The sequence below is a fragment of the Calidris pugnax genome, unplaced genomic scaffold, assembly GCF_001431845.1.
Source record: "Calidris pugnax isolate Ruff unplaced genomic scaffold, ASM143184v1 scaffold25, whole genome shotgun sequence".
Taxonomy (NCBI): Eukaryota; Metazoa; Chordata; class Aves; order Charadriiformes; family Scolopacidae; genus Calidris; species Calidris pugnax.
The window spans coordinates 8,360,321-8,382,579 of NW_015090805.1; the positions used below are offsets into that span (position 1 = coordinate 8,360,321).

General features: G+C 44.4%; 1 protein-coding gene across 1 annotated transcript in view; it reads right to left on the reverse strand.

The window, feature by feature from the left end:
- Positions 1 to 3,856: 3,856 nt before the first annotated feature.
- The window catches only part of EVA1C (eva-1 homolog C (C. elegans)), a 41,195-nt gene continuing 22,792 nt past the window's right edge, over positions 3,857 to 22,259 (reverse strand). The window contains exons 4-8 of the mRNA XM_014938269.1: positions 21,281 to 21,433; positions 10,657 to 10,800; positions 6,369 to 6,440; positions 5,687 to 5,776; positions 3,857 to 4,390 (exon numbers count right to left, since the gene is read on the reverse strand). Of these exons, the coding sequence (XP_014793755.1) occupies positions 3,999 to 4,390; positions 5,687 to 5,776; positions 6,369 to 6,440; positions 10,657 to 10,800; positions 21,281 to 21,433 (851 nt within the window). The 3' untranslated portion in view covers positions 3,857 to 3,998. The remainder of the gene's footprint in view (positions 4,391 to 5,686; positions 5,777 to 6,368; positions 6,441 to 10,656; positions 10,801 to 21,280; positions 21,434 to 22,259) is intronic.

Here is a 22,259-nt window from a genome sequence, read left to right on the forward strand (position 1 = left end):
CCCACCAGCAGCCTGTGGTGGCTCAAAACACGTTTGCAGAGGCTATGAAATGCTCCACATCGGGAAGTAGGCTCTTCACTGGCACCCATGGAAATCTTCTACTGCCCACCAGCAGCCTGTGGTGGCAAGCAGGAAGGAAAATCAGGAGGGAATCAGGTTGGTTAAGTAATTTACAGGCAAATATGCAAAGGTAACAGAAAAATAAATTGCTAATCTTCACTGTAATACAAAGTTGGTTTTTTTTCCTCCGGGATTGAAGGAGTAGATGAGAGAACTGGGAGTTGGGAAAAGTCAAGTATTTTGCAGTTTTGCTCCAAGGAAGGGACTAACCTCTAAGTTACAGACTGGTTTCTGCTGAGCTGCTGCCACTTTGGTTGCTTCTTCACCAGGAATGAGCACCCCCGTTTTCAGCTGGGTACCCCAAAGCAAGGCTATCAAATGGAAGCTGTGCATGGATGAAGTGAACAACACAAGGGAAAGGACCCGTGGTGCCCAGTAACAGGACCAGAGGCAACAGGCGTCAAGCTGGAACACGGGAGGCCCCACCTGAACATCATTGTGCATGGATGAAGTGAACAACACAGGGAAAGGACCTGTGGTGCCCAGTAACAGGACCAAAGGCAACAGGCGCCAAACTGGAACACGGGAGGCCCCACCTGAACATCAGGAAACACTTTTTTTACTGTGAGGGTGACTGAGCACTGGTACAAGTTGCCCAGGGAGGCTGTGGAGGCTCCATTCTTGGAGATATTAAAAAGCCATCTGGGAAACGTCCTGGGTAGACTACTCTAGGTGGCTCTGCTTGAGCAGGGGAGGGGGTTGAGACTAGATGACCTGTAAGTTGCCCAGGGAGGCTGTGGAGGCTCTATTCTTGGAGATATTAAAAAGCCATCTGTGAAACATCCTGGGTAGACTACTCTAGGTGGCTCGGCTTCAGCAGGGGAGGGGGTTGAGACTAGATGACCTCCAGAGCGCCTTCCAGGCTCAGCCAGTCTGTGATTCTGTGGCCACCCCTAGGACGTGCTAAGTTTACCTAGGCTAGGGTGAAGTGAAAGTCTGGTAGAAAGACAAACTCCTGGGTTTTGTTATGATGTCAGCTTCAGGACTAAAACCTCACAGGGGCTTTACAGTTGAAGAATGAGGAAAGATAATAAACAAATTTTAGCAAGTATAAATATTTACTGCTGGACAGATAACTTCCAAAAATAGATCAGCTGGAGATCAGCTGGCCCGCAGGCCCCAGAGTCTTCAGGAGGGAGTTTCACTGGGGCTCAGCATTGTGGGGAGACAGCTGGGGCAGGGCTCTGGGCTGGGGAAGGGGCAGCCACCGGGAACCCCTGCCCTCAGCCCTCCAACCATGCGTTGGAGCCCAGCCACCTCTCTGCAATCAAATGATGGCCTCTTCGGAGGGTCAACAGGGGGAAGAGGATCCATTTTTCTTTAGTAGTATGGTCTGTCAGCAGGGGGAATTGTTGGGATGCAGATCAGTCCCCTTTCTGACTGGGAAGTGGGTGGCACCTGCCCCCATGAGTCAGGAGGAAGCAGCCAGCTCCTGCCCAGAGCTGTCCCACACCTACTCACATGGACATGCAAAAGGAAAACCTGCCCCCTTCCACCCTCAGGACAAGGCAGGAGGTCAATAGCCCCCACCCTATTGACCATGACCGTGAAGTGGCACAGGCTATGATGACCTTCTGTTGGAAAGGAAGAGTCGTGTCCCCAGGGGTGTGCAGCCAGGCTCCTGGGCTGTGCTGAGCATTGCACGCCGTTTCCCAGTGCCACGGGTGACCTAAGCTCGCCGTCCGTCTCTTCAGCCTCTCTTCCTTCCGCTGATAGGACGCTAATCGCCGCTAAGGTTTTTCCAGTTGAGCACGGGATTGCGCCTTAGTCATCCCAGCAAGCCCCCTTCCTCCCTTTAAAGCTTTCCCATGCCTAATTCCACTTTGTATCAGTAGGAAATGAGAAGTCATGCCACTTTTTTTTCTTTCCAAGTGTTTCATACTACTTCACTCTACCTCAACGCGCAGCGTCTGAGCGGGAAAGCACAATGAACTCATGAAGTATTACCAATAGGAAGTGACACTCTTCCTCCTTTTGTTCAGTAAATCCCCTATGGGCTGCAGTTAAAATATTGGAGACATTTTATTTAAAGACAGGAAGGTTCTGTTTTCAACTTAGATACATTTCTGATTTAATTTTCTGTCCAACTGAAACCAGATCTGACTAGTCTGACCAATTCTCACTTGAAGATTGAGACCTTAATAAAAAAATCCAGAGATTATAACCTTCAATCAAGTCTTGGCTCTGAGCCATGTTTTAATATCAGAAAAATTAACACAGCATTTCACTTAAGAAGTAAGTGTTCTTGGTATGTGTCAACTTCAAGAGTCTTTTATGAAAGCAGCTGGCTTTGAGCAGAAAAATTAATACAGCGTTTCACTTAAGAATTAAGTTTTCTTGGTATGTGTCAACTTCAAGAGTCTTATGAAAGCAGCTGGCTTTGAGCTTCTGCTTCACGAATTTTCCAGCGTGGGTAAGAGCAGAATCACACCTCGGGCAGGCATCTTGTGATGGCTGAAGGGTGACTTTTCCCTTAACAACAGGGCACTGAAGGTCTTGAATGCAGATTGATTTTTTTGCCCTCAGGTCCACGCTTCAGCAGCCCTTCAGCCACCTTATCTGGTGGATACGGTCTCTTAAAAAAGAAGGGGTAGACTTGGAGAGGTGTTGTGAAATCTCTCTACGTCAAAGTGTGTGCCTGACTGCAGGTGTTGTTGCATATAATCAAGAGGACTCCTACAAAGGAAACTAATCCTCAAGCCATGAAAATTTTCACTGAAATACCGGGCACTTCTTTGCAGATTAGGTTTCCAGACCTCCCAGCTCAGAGAAGGGCCTTTTTTCCACGTCTGTCTTCTGAGTAACTGCATCAACTGGACTCAGGCAAGCAGAACTTAACGCCACTTTATCTGGTGGATACGTGCTCTTAAAAAAGAAGGGGTAGACTTGGAGAGGTGTTGTGAAATCTCTCTACGTCAAAGTGTGTGCCTGACTGCAGGTGCTGTTGCATATAATCAAGAGGACTCCTACAAAGGAAACTAATCCTCAAGCCATGAAAATTTTCACTGAAATACCAGGCACTTCTTTGCAGATTAGCTTTCCAGACCTCCCAGCTCAGAGAAGGACCTTTTTTCCACGTCTCTCTTCTGAGTAACTGCATCAACTGGACTCAGAGGTGTTGTGAAATCTCTCTACGTCAAAGTGTGTGCCTGACTGCAGGTGTTGTTGCATATAATCAAGAGGACTCCTACAAAGGAAACTAATCCTCAAGCCATGAAAATTTTCACTGAAATACCAGGCACTTCTTTGCAGATTAGCTTTCCAGACCTCCCAGCTCAGAGAAGGACCTTTTTTCCACGTCTCTCTTCTGAGTAACTGCATCAACTGGACTCAGGCAAGCAGAACTTAACCCCCTTGTAATCGGTACCACTGCTACCAGAGGAATGGGACTTATCAGGGAAAGGCTGGGTTAAGGAAACAGCAGAAAAGCTTCAAGAACCTCAGTTTAATTTTGCTTTGTCCTGCTCATGCTATTAATAATACCCATATTTCTGATCAGTAAGAGCACCTTCTCACATAATTTATGAGCTGCAACACACTAAACAGTTACAAGTGCCATATCCTAATGCAGGTGTTTCTCCGTGTTACGCTGCCTAAATTATTTTTCTCCTTTTTTAATATTCCTTATCCTGCACATGGTAGTTGATCTCAAATTAGAGTGAAAACATAACATAACATAATTTAAAGTTATGAAAGCTTGTAAAAGTGTTTTTCACAGAATGATTTATAGACAGTCAAGGGTTTGAAACTCTCCTTTTATTGCATATATTTCTTCTTACTTTACAAATAATTATACGCCAAGATACAAATGTTCCTTCATGGAAGGTACATTTCTTTTTTTAAAAAAAAGGACTAGGGCGTCATCCAAAATAAGCCATTTATTGTTCATTAATATAAAATGTATTCATATTTCTAGGAGGTGTCATATCTAATCCACTGTTCATCCAAATTTCTTGCATGATCTGCTCCCTGCGCTCTATCCTTTCGGCCAGTTCTGCCGCCTCTGTGGAATTGTAACCTGAGTAAGAAGGTCTGAAAAGTCCTGCTATCTCATCCTGGACATCCGAATCGGAGGAATCTTCCTCCTCCTCCTCCTCATTTTCACTGTTCTCGTACACTCCATCACTTTCTGGCACCAAGTGATCCTTCTTTCTGTGCAATTTCCTGAAGTCATTCGAGCACGACCCGCGGATCACCAAAGCACACAGCGTGAAGATTAATCCCACGCAGACGCTGGACATGAACAGGAGAGCGGCTCTTTCAAGGTGGTCTGAAATCAGAAAGCCAGTCCTTAAACACTTTACAAACTCTGCCAAACACTAGCTACAAAAAAAACCCTCTGCTGCCATTTCCGAAGCACCCCACGTTACGTGGCCGTAATGGTGGAGGGTGCCTGTGGGGGGACACGGGCTGTGGGGAGGCTTTTTCCATCACCCACCGAAACCAGCCTGCACCCATAGTCTGAAAGCTGCCCTCTCTGCTTCTTCACATTGCTGTGCAAAAATCCCAGCCTCTTAATAACGTTACGAAATAACAACATTATCCCATCTTTTTATGGGATGCTTACTAGCACTCTCAAACAGCTACAAGAAGCACACCCTTTTTATTTTCCAGCCATCCTGCCAAAATGGGCCTTACCCTCATGAAGAGGGGGCATGGGAAGAGCAACTGTGGAGCCATGGCAGCATCTCCAGCCTGGGCAGAGTAGGGAGCATTTTTCTTCCTTGACACCATCTGAGATCACTTCTCAGTATAGCAACAAGTGAGACAGATGTGGAAACAGCCCTTCTCAATAGGCTGTAAACTCCAATCCTGGCTGCTTGAGGTGCTGCTAGCAGGTCTCAAGGGTGGTGGGGTCTGGGGGTTTGGGGAGAGCTGCTGGGGGCAGCTGGTAGGGATGGTCTGTCTCGCTGTGCCAGCAGGCTGAGGCTGCCCTTGCAAATGTCGTGGGGTGGTGTTTGACAGCTGTGTGGGTCTTGCCAGTGTCTAGAAGAGCAGCAATCTTAGCTCCAGCAGAATTGCTTCTCAACATCAGCCTTTGCTCACTTCCAAAATTCATGACTTCTCCTGCGGTGTTAGAGATCTGGTGATAACGAATTTATTTGCCTAAACAAAATTTGCTGTAGTGTTGCTAAGTCACAAAACCTGCCATGTCCCATACCAGAGATGGCTGGCTTTGGTGTTTGTTTTTGGGGTTTTTTTTAATGCCCCTCGATGATCCTTGTATGTACGCAAACCAACATTTCCAAAAATGGATGTCTCCAGCACTGCTCCCAGATCAGGATCAGGTTTTCAAAAATACTGAACCGACAGTCCCCATTGAAAATATTCATTAAAAAAATCTTGGCTGCAGTCTCTAAAAAGAGTTTGGATCCTTCAAGATGGAAAATATTCTATAAATATCAATTATGTTGTGATTGTCTCAGCCACAAGACTGTGATTATATTGTAATAATACTGTTACTATAAACACGGGATTACCAGTTGGGACCTTCTGAAGTGATCCTCCCTTTTCCCAAAATGCCACAATCTAATGAACCAGACAAATCTCAGCCTCATTTTCTTACCTCTAATGTATGCAAATGTAGCCAAGGAGTTGCTAACAATAGTTCCATCATTCTTTGGAAGTCTTGATTCCTTTGGATCAAGGTCAACACCTACGACATGAGGGAGGGAAAGCAATTTCAATCACGTCACAGATGATGAAGCTACTAAGCTGATACTCACCCAGTAACTTTTTAACTAACAAGTCTGTCTAAAACACAGGCAGTCCAGCACTGTGCCCTAGGAAACTTGCAGAACATTAGACCAAACAATGTCTGATAAATAAAAAAATACTGAAATAAAGTATAAATAACTATGTACTGAAAATATTGAATATCTAGAAATGGCAAAATTATTTAAAAGAATCTATGACCAAGTGAAATTCCCTTGCCTATTCCCATTAGGCTTTCTAAAACAATTTATTTCCATTAAGCTTCACAGTTCTCAAATGGACTAATCACAGCCCAATCACTCTAGTACACTCCTATTATTGATGACAGTGAATATGCATTAGCCACATCATTAATTTGTTTTGCCTTTAAGAAGAGGTGGTGTTTGCATAACTCTTAAATGACTCTTTGCCCTGAAACAACTGCAGTTTCACTTTTCCCCTTCCCACCTCCCTCAGACCAAGCTCGGCAGTGGGAAAACATCCTATCTCAATCAAAGAAAAGCAGCGAACCGTATTTTTCTGATGGTACGTACCATCGTTCTGTTTGACAGAAGACTTGTTATTGGTGACCAGGGGGTTGACAGCTGTGAGGATAAATTTAGGAACTGAAAAGACGAAAGACAAATTGTCTACTGTTAGTTTAGGCACCAGATCCCCAGTTAATTACCAGCTCTTCCACTGTCCCTGGGTTTATTAACCGGGTGGTATTGATGGGATTGAAGCAGGTGGTTCCGTCGCTCAGAGTGGGTAGCTGTGTCCAGAGCCAGTGCAGGCAAGTGCCAGCCCTGCTGATGTGCAAGCCTTGGTCTGGCACTGCAGACAGCCTGAGCTTCCTCGGTGGCCCAGAGATGCTCCCTCACCCCGGAGGATAGGGGTGTTTGTAGAGGTGTTTGCATGATACAGCCCCAGGCTGCTTATCTCCCCCGCAACACCCTCGGCTGGGGCTGCTGCCACTGCGTTGCCCTGACTTTTACTGACTTGGTAATACTCTAACCCCAACAGGTGGCAAATAAAGACTGTGCCCAGTGACACATCCTCCTCCCTTCACCACCACCCACAATCCAGCACACCACTGGGATGCTGTGGCATGGGATGGTGCAAAAAGCACACTGCTCACAGGTTTAGCACAAAGGGAGGTCGAGGAAAAGCAGGTGGGAAAGGAATAAAGTGACTGGGAAGAAGGTTGGATGGGCAGGGAATGGAGAAAAGGGAAAGAGTGGTAGGCAGAGCAAGACTGAGGGATGGGATGCACACGTAGACAACCAATAATTTTCACCTAATGATCAGTGAGACACCAAAGGGGACAGATAATGCCACGATTTCTTGCTAGGGACTAGTAAGGGTAGCTCTGGACCTGTGACTAGATTCACGTGCCAGCCTGTGTGGAACTCCAGGAAAGTCAATGCAGCTGCATGGGGAGCTGCCCCCGTCTCTTCTGCCCCCTTGTTTTCCATCCCACAAGGCCTACAAATTCTAGATGCTAAACTGCATCTAGATACTGTTTTTCAATGAGGATAATTCACTGAAATTCTCAGAGAAACATTTAAAGTCTTGCATGACATGCTCTGCAAAGCCTCTGAGACGAATGGTCGCTGAGGAGGAAGGTGCTTATTTTGTTATTTTCCCTTGATAAGATTTCACACTTTTCTTAAAATAATTAAATTAAAAATTAAAAAAATTAAAAGAGCTAAAAGCAGGTGCATCACGCAGACACTGAGAGTTCACTTATTCTGTGTTAGATGAATGGGCCCTTCAGAAACCCAGATCTTGGCACCTGTTCCCTGTACTATGTGAAGGCAGATTGATTGATTTTCAGACCAATGTGAAGGGGAGAAAAAAAGTAAGAAATTTCAGGTATGAAGCTCACCTCTCTCCCACATAGAAACATTTGCCAATAACTAGTGTTAAGGAAAGTTAAACAGAAGAGAGGAGGCTGAGGTTTGGGGCTTAGCATAGTTTTCATCTGAAAAACAACTAAAAATAGCACTTCTTTCTGAGCAGAACTTTTCTTTGTGTGTGGGCTCAAAGTCGTAGCTGTTTCCTTTCCTGATGAAGGAATTTTTTTGGGACTCTTAGCTCCTGTTCGCAATAGAAGGCCAACAGAGATAGGGCAGAATGAGCTCATTTCTATTTTGGCTTGTACCTCATCGTAATTCTTAACTGTTCTCCAGCGGCAGAGTATTTTTGTTGGTGCATGAGGCAGACAGGGAGCAGTGTGGTTTGTTTTCAGACTGTACTCTGAATTTGCAGGCCTGGCTATGATGAACAATGTACACGTGGCCTGGGAGGACATACCCTCCCCAGCGCCTTTGTGGGCCCTGCAGCTCCTGCTGCCCAGGCAGGGGCTCCTTCACCTCTGCTGATGTTCCTCCTGCTCTCTTCCCAGGGGGACCTTGCCAGGGCTTTCCTTGCTACAGGACTGACTCCTTTCCCCATGGCCTCCCATAGGGTTTGAACAACTATTTAGTATGCCATTCAAGTATCTGTTGTAGGGGGATGCTTAATTCAAAATGGCATGGACAAAAAAAGCTCCGGCTTGCTTGCATTGTTAATTTTCCTTATGGTTTCATTTTGGACACAAGGACTTGAACTAGGATAGGCTGCATCAGGTCACTGAGCAGAATAACTGGTACTAGCACAAGGAGTTTTTATCAAGATAATCACATCTATACTACAGCTTGTGCCAGCACTGCTTTGTCAAGTAGGGTAGGAGTCAGTCACCTACCGCAAGCTGCCAAAGGCAGCCCACAGCCGGACTCTGAACGGCATCCAGGGAGAGCAGATACAACACAGGGCATCAGGAGCTGTATTTCCTGAGAGGCTCCTGAAGTCCAGCCTCAGAAAGAGCCAAGGGATGTCACCCTGTGCAGACAAGAGATGATGCTGAGCAGGTCATTGGGGGCACTGAGACTGCGAGAAATCAGCGCCTCCTGGCTCCTGCTAAATTTTAACTAGCAGGGATTAACTGCAAAAATAAAAATGCAGCCAGACACACCAGCCCTAAATGGCTGCTGACCTCTGAGGTGGGGAGGATGATTTTTTTCACATTCCTGACCATGATGAAAATACTTTCAAGTGTGGCACAACCCTCAGAGAATGTGATCTGCTCTGTTGTGCTCCTGTCACTTCAGAGGAAGGCCTATTTACCTTATCTCGGGAAGCATCAGGTTAGCAGGGATCTTCTAGTGAGGGGAAAGGACGTAAACTATCATTCTGGAATATGCCCAAACTCTTCCCATGTTTACTAGGTGATCTGTAAAATAATTAGACCTGCAAATCATTGGCTAATGCTTCAGATTGCACAGCCCAGTAGGATCTGGCAGAAGAAAAAGTCTTCAAAATGTGCCAGCAACACACAAGAACAATATTTATTACCCACATGTTTTTGCAAAACCACTTCACTAAATAACAGAATGCAAACAAACATATCCTGGTCTTCCAGAACACAGATGTGCAAGAAAGAATGATCCGTTATAATTATCCTTACTCTAATTAAAGATAATTCTATTGACTCATGCATAAAGTTACATAAAGCATAAAGGCAACTGCATAATAATATAATGTATTATTGCAGAGGCAGCTCTCCAGCTCTCTTCAACAACGTAAAGCTGAATTTCTGCAATGCCTCTTACCTGACAACTAACTCATGGGGAGACTGAAAATCTCTCATGCCAGCAAGGAAGCAGCTGGTTCTCATTTTCCTCTGATCTTCAGGTACACGGTGATCTGGTAATCAATCCCACGTTGCTGTTCCCAAAAGCACGTCTCAGATAACCTGTGCCCTTTGACCACTACTCACTAGAGATGCAGCAAAAGGACTCTACGATATGTCCCTGTGGACCTACTGCTGTGACTCCCTGCAGACCAGAAAGAGCCAGAAAGGAGGAGGGGGAGCAGCTTTCCCAGCAGTGCACGGTAAGCAGAGTGGTAACTTGGTGAAAAAGCTTTTACACATCCTCTGGTTGAAGCAGAGATGTGTGCGAGACAATCACCCCTGACTCTCACACTTCCACCCCACAGCCAGCCAGCAGCACAAAGCAGAGCCTGAGGAAATCTGTTTGAGGCTTAAGAAATATGCAGCCATTCCTAAAAAATGTGCAATACCAAAATAAGGCACTACTTTGAAGTTCTTCAACCACTTTTCTCTCACCTGTATTGATATCACATATTGCTATCCCACAGCCTTTGCTTTTGAGAAAAAGGACTGTAGGCATTTCTGCTTTCCCTGATGTATATACATTAGTCTACGGTAAAGAATATGGAACACCGTTCCCTCTTGTCTGAGGAATGAGCTGAACTAAGCTTCAGTCCTGCAAGGGATGTATAACCTCAAACCTTTACTTTTAGTGAGACTTTGTCCAGGAGAAAGGAAATCCCTCTGCAAGGCTGAAGGCTGTAGGTGTGCTCATGTGAATCAGATTTCAGGACTGGGCTTGTATACAGTGCTTCAATTATGCTGGACTGCTTTACCTGCACCGATGGCAGGCAATGCCAGGTTATTTCTCCTAGGTCAGTTCTGTAGGACAGACTCTTATTTTGACAGTATTTCTCAAAATATTTAAACACATACTTTATATTTTGTTGTTAATTGCATTTTTATAGGGGAAAAAAAAACCCTCAATGCCTGAGTTTACGTTAGACGCACCTCTGCCTATGGGATTGCTCATATATTTTTGGTTGTTCTTGTATGGCTGTGTCACAAACTCCCTATGTTAAAAAGAAGGGGAGATTTAGGAAGCCTCTGAGTACATATGTGTTTGTGTCTCCATAGGTGTGCAGAGTTTGGCTCTGTAAGCAGAATGATCACCCATTTGCTCTTACCACATGCATAGCTGACGTTAAGGTATTTTGTCACTCCAGGCAGGCACGGACTTCCAAAATCCCGGCTAGTGACAATGATTTTGCATCTCTGTTTCCCGTAACACCTTTTTGATAAAACTTCTAGCGCCGTGTAAGACAAACAGTCTGAAAGAAAAATGCATACAATAAATACACAACACTGGGGTCACCAGAAACGATAGCTGCTACATGCACGACTAGAGATACAAATGTGCTATTGATTTCAGGCATATGTTTGCCTAAGAAGGATATCAGAATTAAATATTAAGATTTGTCAATGCAAGGAAGTCAGCTGCAATGACAATGCGAACTTGCAGCAAGGTAACTACCTCATGCTGACTTGCAGGTGCACACTAAGGTTACAGTAAGATTCACGTCAAGCTCCAAATGAGGTGCCCAGTATAAGACCTCTATGTTCCCTTCACAATGACTTGGAAAAAACAGGCACGTCCAAATAGCTCTCCATCTATTTCATCTCAAGATGAGTGTGCAAATAAAGGGAGATGCAGTGCTGTCTGCAGATCTTTCCCTTGGTCCCTGGGTTATTGAGATGATTTGACTGGATGCCTAATTTCAGTTCAAGTCAGGTAAGATCAATATTTGTGTGTCGCAACAGCTAGGGCTACAGTGAAGCCTGGTGTATTAAAGGTAGATTTTGCTTTATTATGCCTGTCACTGGTAGGAACCATTCTGCCGTGGCAAAGAGGTCAAAATGGGCTCAATATTTAACTAGGGAAACATTTGGCTTCTTCCTCCCATACCAAATTCCAGGCTGTTCCAGTAAGGCTGCCACCACAAGCCAAGTTTGCATGCCTAAAGCAACCTCAACGGCATCTACACTGCAATGCCTTCATGCCCTAATTACATGAGGTAACCCACATCATGTTCAAAGCAGCCAAAACTACCCTTGACTTTGTGCAGATGCAGAGAGTCCAGACTGCTCAGCCTCCCCCTGTGGACCGAGCAAGAAGCATGTACCATGTGTGAAAACCTGCCTTGCTGGTATCTCCACTCAGAGTCGGGATTTTTTAATTCAAGACCTGCACCTTCTACCACAATTTATAAAAGAATAAAACTTGATTAGAAGGATTTTGCACTGAAGATGAAACTATTTGAGTGGGAAAGTGTGTGTGTCAGACTCTTCAAAAAATCTGCTCTAAAAAAGGAAAGAACGCCTCTAGATGTGATTAAATTCCCAGCATCCATGTGTGCTAAACTCTTAAGTCACAAAGCAAAAACACCACTTTAGTTTTGGTTTCTAAACAGAAAGTACGCAGAAATCACAAGTCTGGAGTAAGTAATACTTTCCTGAAGCTGCCTGCTTCCAGTCAGTGTTACCTCAAGCATTTTGTGACTTTCTGCAGATGACAGGTATTTCTCACTCTAGTCTTCCAAGGCAGGGACACTCTAGAGGTCTGAAAACATATCTCCCTTGGCATTAAAACAGTCCTTCTTCTATAATAAAACTCAGACAAGGACAGCATCTCGTCATCTTCCAACTGCTAAAGCTCATTTGTTCCTCTTTAGAAAAAGAAAAAACAGCACTTGCAAAGACACCTCAAAGATTCCCCAAATCAGTCTTGTTTGAAAAGGAAGAGGAGGTTTGAGACTGGAGTTCTTGACAAAGACTGACACTTAAAATTTGAAAACGGGGCAGATTTTTGATTTTTAGAGTTAATCCCCTGACACCAGCACTAAGTAAGTCATACGCTTGAGCGGAGCCACAGGGAGATACTGGGCTGATCCGTTTGTTTGGCAAAGGACTCGCAGGTTACCTTTGGCCATGGACTTTTGGGAGAGTAACTCTTCCTTTGTCTTTTCAGAGACTTAAAATCCTAAAGCCAGTGTGTCCCAGGCAGGGAAGGCTGACCTAAAACACTGGGTAGTTCTGATTCAGTAACTCAGACATTTTAATTTTCCTTCCATGTGATTTTACATGAGTAAGGATATATTTGGGTGGACATTTCAGGCAGCCAAGTAGCTTATTTTGGCAAGTACAAAAACAACTGAAGAATATCAGGAGGAATTATCAGATGATTCATAAATGAATGGATTGGGAGCACAACAGCAATCTGGCAAACTGAATTATGTTTTCTACAGAATTTCCTGCCCTGGAAGCTACTCACAGTGTCTTAAAAAACAGAAATCTGTTGTGCTGATGGTTTTCTATAAATTCAGTGATACAGTGAGTACATGTTTCATTTTGCCTTTGGTAGATGTTTGCTCATGTTTCTGTGGGAGTTAATAGCTCCTTATCATCTATATTCATGTTGGATTTGGCTCCCCTACCTGAGGAGCCAGTCGTCACATGCCTGCAGGCTCTTGGCAGGCCAGTTTCTGGAGAACTTCCCAAGGCTTGCCTGGTGTCACAGGTGAGTAAATGCAAACCAAGGCTGGCTTGCTTTTTTCAGGACACTGCAGATGTTAACTGGAAAAACCTATTAAAAAAAACCCCCGCTTAACAGCTTCCTGTGGTCTAACAAGATTTTGGTTTTTAGTGATTCAGTCAAAAAATGTTCATTTTTTTCCTCTCTGGTTTATACGTGTCCTTGCTATCTCCCCATGCAGCTCCGTTGCCAGCTGAGCACTGATTTCAGCTTGGAGGAATTCTGTGTACTCGATACTGAAGGCCACTTTTTCAACGTCTTCAGCTTCATCTGCACAATCTCACGCGAGCAGACGTTACAGAAGAGCATCTGCACCGACGTCAGAGGAATCAGTGTGTGCTGAAGGGATGCTCAAGCCAGTTTTGACCAGACTTGCTCGGGCTCTAATAGCAACCCAGCTGCAGCAAGGCAGAGCTCACGCTAGGAATAACTTACCCTCCTTCTGGTCAAACACCTTATTGCAGTGTCTGAATGAGAGGCGGATTCAGTCAGTGCTGCATTTTGAGTAAATGAGTGAACGGTCCCACTGAACGGTCCCGAAGAAATCACCAATCAGGAGATGAACGTTAATAGGCAATGTATCTTCCTTCTGAATATCTAAGTAATGTTTGAGCTATGCATATGTTTATGGGGCTCGCTGAATTGGCACCATACGTTTGAAATAAACTGCCTCTTGAAAGGCATGTTCCCAGCATGCTAGAAGGCTAGTGGACAAGGCAGCAATGTGTGGCTGGGAAAACACTCCATTCTTCACGCCCTTCTCCCAAAGTTGCCTGCTACACACCAAGACTGTTGGTGGATCTTTAGAGACAGACTCTTCTATGAATGGCATGGAGATACGGGTGTCAAGAAGAGGTTCTTAATGCAGTAATCAACTATCAAATCTGACTGCAGCTATTTAACAGTTAGAGCAGAAAGCCTTGTTTCAGGAGGAAAGGCTCTTTCAGCTCCCTAATTAGCTTTGTTTAGCAAAGTTTTGGCATGCAAATGACATGCCATAAATCATGCAGGCTTTAATGAGAAGCAATTTGTCTTCTGGTTTCTTAAAGCTTCTCTCAATTCAGACAGGAGGAGCTTTCCTTTCCTTTCTTTCCACCCTGCCACACAAGACCTGCAGGTGATGGAGCAGCTAGAGCTGGCCTGAGCATCTTGTGCCAAGCTCTGGCAACAGAGTCCTGTCACACCCGCTCCAAACATCAATAACTGCTGTCATCTCCCACATCACTATGCACAGGCTGAGCCTCAGGACATGGTGGGTAGGGGATGGGTCTCAAATGTAGATCAGCACAACATAAAAACTAACGTGCTGGTGAAGGATCAGGCCACCCAAAAAACCCAAAAAAACCTCCACAATTCGTCACTCCCAATACTGGAGCCTGGTTGCTTCCTGCTTTCATCCCAAACTGCTTGCTTATGCTGCTTTATGCTTTCTGGGCTGTGCCTACCCGCAAAAGAATAAGGAGCTTGCTTTTAAAATCAACTGAAAGCAAAGATTTCACACTACCAAATCGGGATGGCTTGTGCTTTGTGGAGCCCAAATATCAGCTCTGGGGATAAGAATTGACAAGGGAAAACTACAGAGTTCAGAGCAAGCTAAGGCTGTAGACTCCTAAAGAAAGTTACCATAACAATATGGTAATTTATGCAAGAGCATGGCACACAGGGTCCTGCCTATGCATCAGAAAAAGGCCATTTGAACCACCGAGTCTAGCAAAAAACCACAATATGATCAGCAGCACTTATGAAAAGTGTTGCTGATACCTTTATATTCCAGTCCAAGTATTGTCAATAAACAAGGCAGTATGATACACTAAAAATACTACTTACTGCCAGCACAGGCCATTCCTTAGAAGTGAAGTGAATAGAAGTGAATACAGCACCAAGGCTTCCTGAAAAGCTGCACCCTCTCTCTCCCTCTCATTGTGGTGCCTGTTGTAAGGCCCATGTAGCCTGCATGAGATTAGCCCATTGCTTGGCTTTATTTACAAGCGGCTCTGAGTTCAGAATTCAGTCCGTGAGAGTCTTGCACAAAAAAACCCAACCCTGGTCTTTCTCTTGTGCATATGCACAGGGTGAGGGATCCGTCTGCCAGCACCCACACCGAGGGCAAGAGACAAGAAGAACTCCGTGCTTGCTGGCGGCAGCAGGAACCAGAACTTCCCCTGCTCAAATGCTCATTGCCTTGTTTTGCACCATTTGGGTCTGCATGTACAGAGGCAGGAGCTCCTTGGCTTATTCTGGACTCCAGAGCCAAGTGTACTTGTCCCATCAGTTCACAAATCTAAGCTACATAAAGCTACACACAAGAAACCCCCTGAATTTTTAGTAAAGAAAACATTAATGGATGAAGTGATGTGCATCTTGAGTGTGCTCCAAGCAACTTCAAGCAGCTGCTCAGCCAAATGTGACCTTCCCTGTCCATCTCAGCAGAAAGTTAACTGGACTCTAAAATCAGTGGCTGCTCTCTCTTCCCCTTCAAGCAATCCCTTTTCATCCTGCCACTGAGTTGAACACCTTTTCTTTTGGGGGAGCTTTGTCTTGACAAGATTTGTTGTGGCCGAGGGGTGCAATGGCTCCTACTGGCACCCTTTGGGGCCCAAAACACCTACTGATCTTCCCAGTTTTCTCAGGCTGACACAGACAAGGAACTTTTCATACCTGATGTCTGCTCGCAGAGAAAGTTGACTGAAGGATTTTTGCAGTGGAAGCAAAATTGAACAATTTTATCCTTACTTTTGCACTCATAAAATTCAGTTGACTGTTGTCTCCCACACCCAAAGTGGCAATGCAGTAGTGGCAGAAGCTGCAAAGGGAGATATGAATCTACCCCACGTTCCTGAGCCCTGGTCCTGCTATAGAACAGTGCCTCTGCATCTACCCCACTTGCACCATCCCTCTGCCTTCATAGTTGGAGCACCATCTGCTCTTTCATGGTGTCCCTGTAAGAGGTCCTATGCTGTGTCACTTAAATAACTGCTCTGCAGCCTCAGGCTTCTTCCACTCAGGAGCCTGCCATTTACATGACTGCCCACAGAACCTGTGTTTGAAATCAGCCCCATAGTTAGTAAACATGCTAAGCAGCTGATGCTGAGGAATGGAAGGGCACACCTAGACCTTGAACCAGTGATACCTACAGTCTAGAAAGGACTTCACCACCTTCTCTGTCGCAGCTCTAAGCTATAAACTCTTGCTTCTTCACCCCAGCAGAGGACTGGGCTGTGTTTCTGTTAATTGACTAAGTGTTCCTTGAAGTGCCTATACTTCAATACTGTTAGGGAAAAAAAAATAAAAGGAATCACAGTATCACAAAATACTGTTATGTAACAAAATGCTGATGTCTTGTTGGGCTGGGAGGAACCTACAGGACTTTAGAAATCCCTCTTTCTTGCCTTGCTACTACCCCTCTACCCCTTCCTCTTACATGAAAGCCATTTCACTGAGAAGAGGGGATTAGGACAAAACCCAGCCCCAGGGTATGTCACGTCATGGTGGAATCATAGAGTGGGTTAGGTTGGAAGGGACCTTAAATATCACCTAGTTCCAACCTCCCTGCCATGGGCAGAGGATGTCCCATTTTCTGATGCTTTTCCTTGGGTCCATGTAGCACTTCATTAATTTTATCTCATTTAATCTGTTTTCTTCCTTTGCCATTTGTTAGTCTTTGCTTAAGTAATCCTTTCTGTCTTACTCTGATCCACCAGGATCTGGAGTTCTGGGTGCAATCCCTTCTTCTGTCCCAGTTTTCCTGTTTGACTTCAGGCAATTGCTTGGACCTAGATACATTCTAAAGTCAGCAAAGCATCTACATGGAGAGAAACGTGTCACAGGAGGCAGTTCAGCCCTCCTAAGCTGTTCCCACCTCTCACAGTGCAGAGCTGATGGAGAGCAGTGGAAGCTGTGATGAGAGTGCCTGAATTCTCCACCTCTCCTCTCAACCTCCCCAAAGCGGGAACAGGTGTAAGAGAGGGCTGTGCTGGAAAGGACTCTACCTTCCAGCAATGAAGATATATAATTCTGGGCTCTCCTGGTCATTAGTGCTTGAGGGAATGCACATCTGACCAGCCACTGCACATCCAGATGAAATTTCTAGGAAGGACATTTTAGTGTTCTACCTTGCAAGTTGCAGCTAGAGGTGACCCACTACTAAGCCTTCTTTCAAGTACTTTCATGTATTAATGAGAGTAATTTACGATTTGAGAAGTGTTTGTTGACCTGAATCTTCCTTATACTCTCTATGGTAACCTGTTCTGGCACAACTCTTTAACTTCTTTTGGCCAATAAATTTTCTCTTTCCTTGTGTACGTGTTAGCGCACACGTAAAAGAGATAGTATGTCAGAAAAGCCAACAACTCACGCAGGAACAAACTGCTGCGGTTTCCTGCTTTAGTGCTGGGCACAATAGATTCCTCTAAGAAGAATCATCTGCTACAAAACTGCATCCAAGAAAGTTTTATTTTCTTGTGAAGTTTTTGATAATCTTAGTAAAACAGAGAAGTGACTTTCTGTAAATCCTGGATAGTCTTAACAGTACCAGTCGTTTGAACAGCTGCAAAAGCAGGACACTGCTTGAAGTTTTTATCTTCCTGCAATGATCCAGAGATCTTATAATGGAAATAATTCCCTGTGCTTCAATGAACTCTGTCACTTATGGTACGAGCTTTCTTTGTAGGAGAAACTTTTCCTGAAGGCAAAATACCCTAAATTGCCTGGAGACAAGATTTTATGTACTGTTCTTTGAAGTGGGCAAAGGTGACCACCCATAGGAATGAATGGCCCCAATGACAAGTCAGAAAGTAAGACCATGTGAAAATACTGTATTTCAGTTTAACGGTGAAAGTGATAAAAACCAGGAAAAATGTTTTATAGTGATCTTATATGGAAATTCCACATTCTTTGACAAATCCTCCCTCTCCCCTGAACTGCATCGAGCAAGTTCTAAGTGCAGTTTTTTGTTTCTGGTCATTTTTAACAAAAGTAAGAGACAATTTGAAATGAAAGGTGCAAATTACATATATCAATCTTGGGACTGAAGCAGTGCTGACTTACCAGCTACAGTACACATTAGAGAGTTTCTTGTACTCAGTAATTAAAATCATTACCCAGGTTCAAATATTTTCATTATCTGAATCAGAACAAGGACTTGAACATATGTTTCCCATAATCCGTCCTAGGTGGGCTTTTCAGTTGGCTTTGTCCCATGCTAAAGCTGTTCCATTGCCTAGGGTAAGCAAGACTTAACCAGCCCAGAGGACGACTCTACCGTAAAGGCTTTATCTAGCAGGGGTTGCACCATGATGCTATTGCTCGTCTTCCACCTCTGAATTGAAAATGGCACCTAATTTAGATTATTAAACTGGCTCAGAAAACTACTTCTAAGGAGAGGTAGTCATACTAAATGTTGAGCTGAGGGTCAGGATCCTACAGGTTCTCCAAAGCCACACAGATATCACCAATACCAGAGATGGATTTATATACTCTATTTCCTATATGGAGAAAGGTTTTTATGCTAAAGAAACTTTACATTTTCCTGTGTTCTCTTTGAAACAAAGCTCTGAAAATCTGTCAGCTGATTTGATAGACCATTCATAGAAAAGCTGTAGTTCAGAATACATCTGTCTCAGTCCAAAGCTGCTGTTTGTCACTATTTGCTTATCAGCTCTGTTACATGCAAGATGAGGTCACCAAAATCTAGCTAACTATCTAATTAATTCAATACCCAGTACTCCTAGCAGGACCATATCAAGCATGGATAGATGCAAAACTCTTGAGTTCAACAGAGACTTCCTATACTTGTCATTAGGACCCACAGATGACTTCTCTTCCACATAGTACTAAAAAACTGCCTCACAGTTTCCCTGTGATGCAGTGAAAGGAATGGAAAGCCTCAAGCACTGCCTTTAGGCTGAGATGCACAAACGTGGGTAGAAACAACAATGGATGTGTGTTGGAGCAGATTTAGCTTTTGGTGCAAACATATACAAGTACGTGGGCTCTGATTCAAGAATGAAGAGCAGCTGAAGTTAGTTTTCTAAATTGTCTCAAATTGTTAAAATCACATTGACATTCAAATTACCATTGCTTTCCCTGAGAGAAAGGCACACAGACGTTCAAAAAGTCTAATCGTGCACCCATTCACTTCTGTATGTGCTTAAATAACCACATAAATAAGATTTAAGCTTGAGATGGACAGACCTGAAGTCAATTGGATTTGGTTCTTAAGTGCTAAGTCTGTTGTGATAACTGAACGTGTACTCCCAAGCCACATAGGTGCTTTTGAAAATTATTCTCACTACAGAGGGTTACTGGTACCACACAGAAAGAGGCAAAGCACTTTCATTAACCAATAGGAAATATATACAAGGATCTACCTTCTACGGATCTACCTTGTGTTTGTCTCAGTTTTATGCTTTCTCCACTACAGTTTTAGGTCGCTTTGTAGAACACAAAACCAGCAACAGCCAGGGTGTTGCTCAAGAGGTGCTCGTATGCAGGGGGGCACAGCAGAGAGTTTGTTGCTCTTGCAAATTCTTACTCTATTTATACTGGGAAATTCTATCCAGTAAGAAGGGTTTGTAGGATTCTATCTGTGAACTCTAAGTGCTGACATTAGAGGCGAGTGAGTGATTTCCAGAGGCGAATACAGTGCAAGAAATAAGAATGGTGGCAGCCTTTCTCAATCAACTGAGCTACCTCTGCTCTGCCTTGCATCATACACTAATGCCACCATCATGAAGGGTGTATAGGTCTGTCAGAAACCTGCTGAAGTGTTTCCTCCACAGAACAGCTAGGCAGAGCTAAAGTTTGTGGGAAGGACCACACAAGAGAGCCAGTGTGAAATATAGACCTGGCAATTTTAAATACATTCTTGTCTAAGAGCAGGTTACAATTTTCAGCCAATACATTTTTAATAGTATCTATATAAATAAATAGAACATTGGCTTTCAGACAAATGGCTTTTAAGACTAATTATTGATCTCTTCTAGATGTTCAGAGATGCTGCTTGTAGATTTCACTTGTAGCATGTTTTTTATGAGCAAACTTCAGCCTTTGCACAGGGCTGGCATCAGTCACGTAAATCCTCCCCTGTTCGGTATCAAGGGATTTGAACAGCACATGTATCTTGTGCTGGCCTTCTCCATGGCATGAAAATTTTGCTTTGTGCCTTCAGTGTAAACCACTGAACATATTATTCATACAAGCATCAAGCACCCTCACAACCACAGGCTACTATAAATTTAGATGTTTAGTGATATAAAGTGAGTCTTAAGTCATTATTCATACACCACCTGAGACTATACAGTGAAGTCAATGGCTGGTTATCAATGTAGACCATACAACTACTTACAATGTTTTTGGGTTCTTCTACCTATTCAAAAGGAAACAGTCTGTGCATGAAGGTGTATATTTATATATATATTGGGATGCACCTGTACGCGTAAATCAGCAGTGACAGGGTATGTTTCTGGCACTGCAATACAGTGCTCCACTCTGATAAATATGGTTCCTGCAGCTGCCTGGCCTGGGCCAACAGCATCCTCTCAACAACTCTCCATCACAGCTGAGGAGCTAGAACAGGCCAGGGTGCCACCCTAAGAAGTAGTCTGCATGCAGTCATCCTGCTTTGGAGGGTAAGAGTTTCGTACTGCATGCACAGGACATTCCTGTCTGCTGAACTTGGTGCCAGAGAAGAAGTCCCAGGCACATTTAATTTTCCAGTATAGTACCACAGTCTTGGAGTCTGGTCATATACCAGCATCTAAAGCAATCAATCCTGACCTATGGACCCTACCTTTACAGTCTGCATTTAAGGCAAGGAAGAGCTGGCAGAAACAAAGATCAAAGAAGAAAGTAGCAATAAGACAGGGTACCGTGACACTCAGGTTGCCTAATCATTGTCAGAAGTTGGAGGAAGAAGAGAGGCAAACAGCTGATATTTAGTATACGTCACCTAAACTCAAGACAGTCAGCAGAACTAGATGTTAATCATACTAAGGACTGATTAACTATATGAAATTTTGTTACTTTGCTGCACTTCTTACTCTATGTTTCTCCCTCATACTGGGCAACTTGTTTGAGTTTCAGAAATAATCTCTATTGTATTTCAATCACTGGTGCTTTCAAAATGCCATTGCTCTTGCACCCAAAATTTTCCCCCCATCCGTTTCCTCTCTTTTCTGTGCACCTGCTTGAAGAAGTCTATCAAGAGTGTAAAAACATACCAAAGGGGGGGACGCGCTCCACTTCTGTCGAGCAGACGTTCTCCTCGTGTGCCCATCTGCCATAGGTGGCAGAGTAGATGATAAGGAACTTGGACTCCTGACAGTGGAGTTTCAGCTCCTGGTTTTCACATGCCGATTTGGTTTTGTATTCAGCTAAAATAGAAGCAAATAACAATATGGTAGCATGAGGCAATTCACTCGGCTGGACTGTTAATAGCAAATAGCAGCATGACAGAAAACAGCTTTTCTGCAAGTTCTGTTGCGAGTGATATGTGGCACTATTACAAACAGAGACAAAGCCAATAGCAAAAGCGCAGTGTTTCCTCCCACTGAATTGCTCCCATATGAGTATCTAAAGCCTCCGGCTCCTTTTTGAAAGGAACTGAAAAGTTAACTTTTGCCAATCTTCTCTCCCGGTGGAACAGCCTCCCCCCTTCCCGCCTGATTTCCTGGCTCGCTTTCCATCGCTACTCAGGAGGAGAAGCCTCGTCCTTCCCTTTTGTCTCTCCCAGGGACAATGTTGTATTCTACGCCTGCTTCGGATGCCCGCCGGAGCGCTGAGAGCCTCCGACCATCCATCAATCACAGGGAGGGCTGGCATCACCCAGTGCCACCGTGCACAGCACTGAGCCAGCGCCCCAGAATGGGAGGCACAAAGGCACGGGGACGGGCCACGTACCCTGAGCCAGACAGCCCTCTCAGCTACATTTGCACGGCTCCACCAAGGTCAGTGAGCTTCCCTGGGAGTGACCATCCAGCCCAGGCTCATTTGAAAGTTTCGCTGACAAAGCCTTGTGAATCAGGGGGGTGAGAAAAATACACCCCCCTCCCTTTCTCAGCTGGCACAGGGACACCGGCAGCGCTCTCGGCACGGAGGTGGAGAAGCCAGTGAGACTGTCTTCCAGACAGAATGGTTTATCCCTCCTAGGGAACTGGTTAAAATCTGCCATCTGGCCAAGGAGGTATCTTGCTGGCCTAA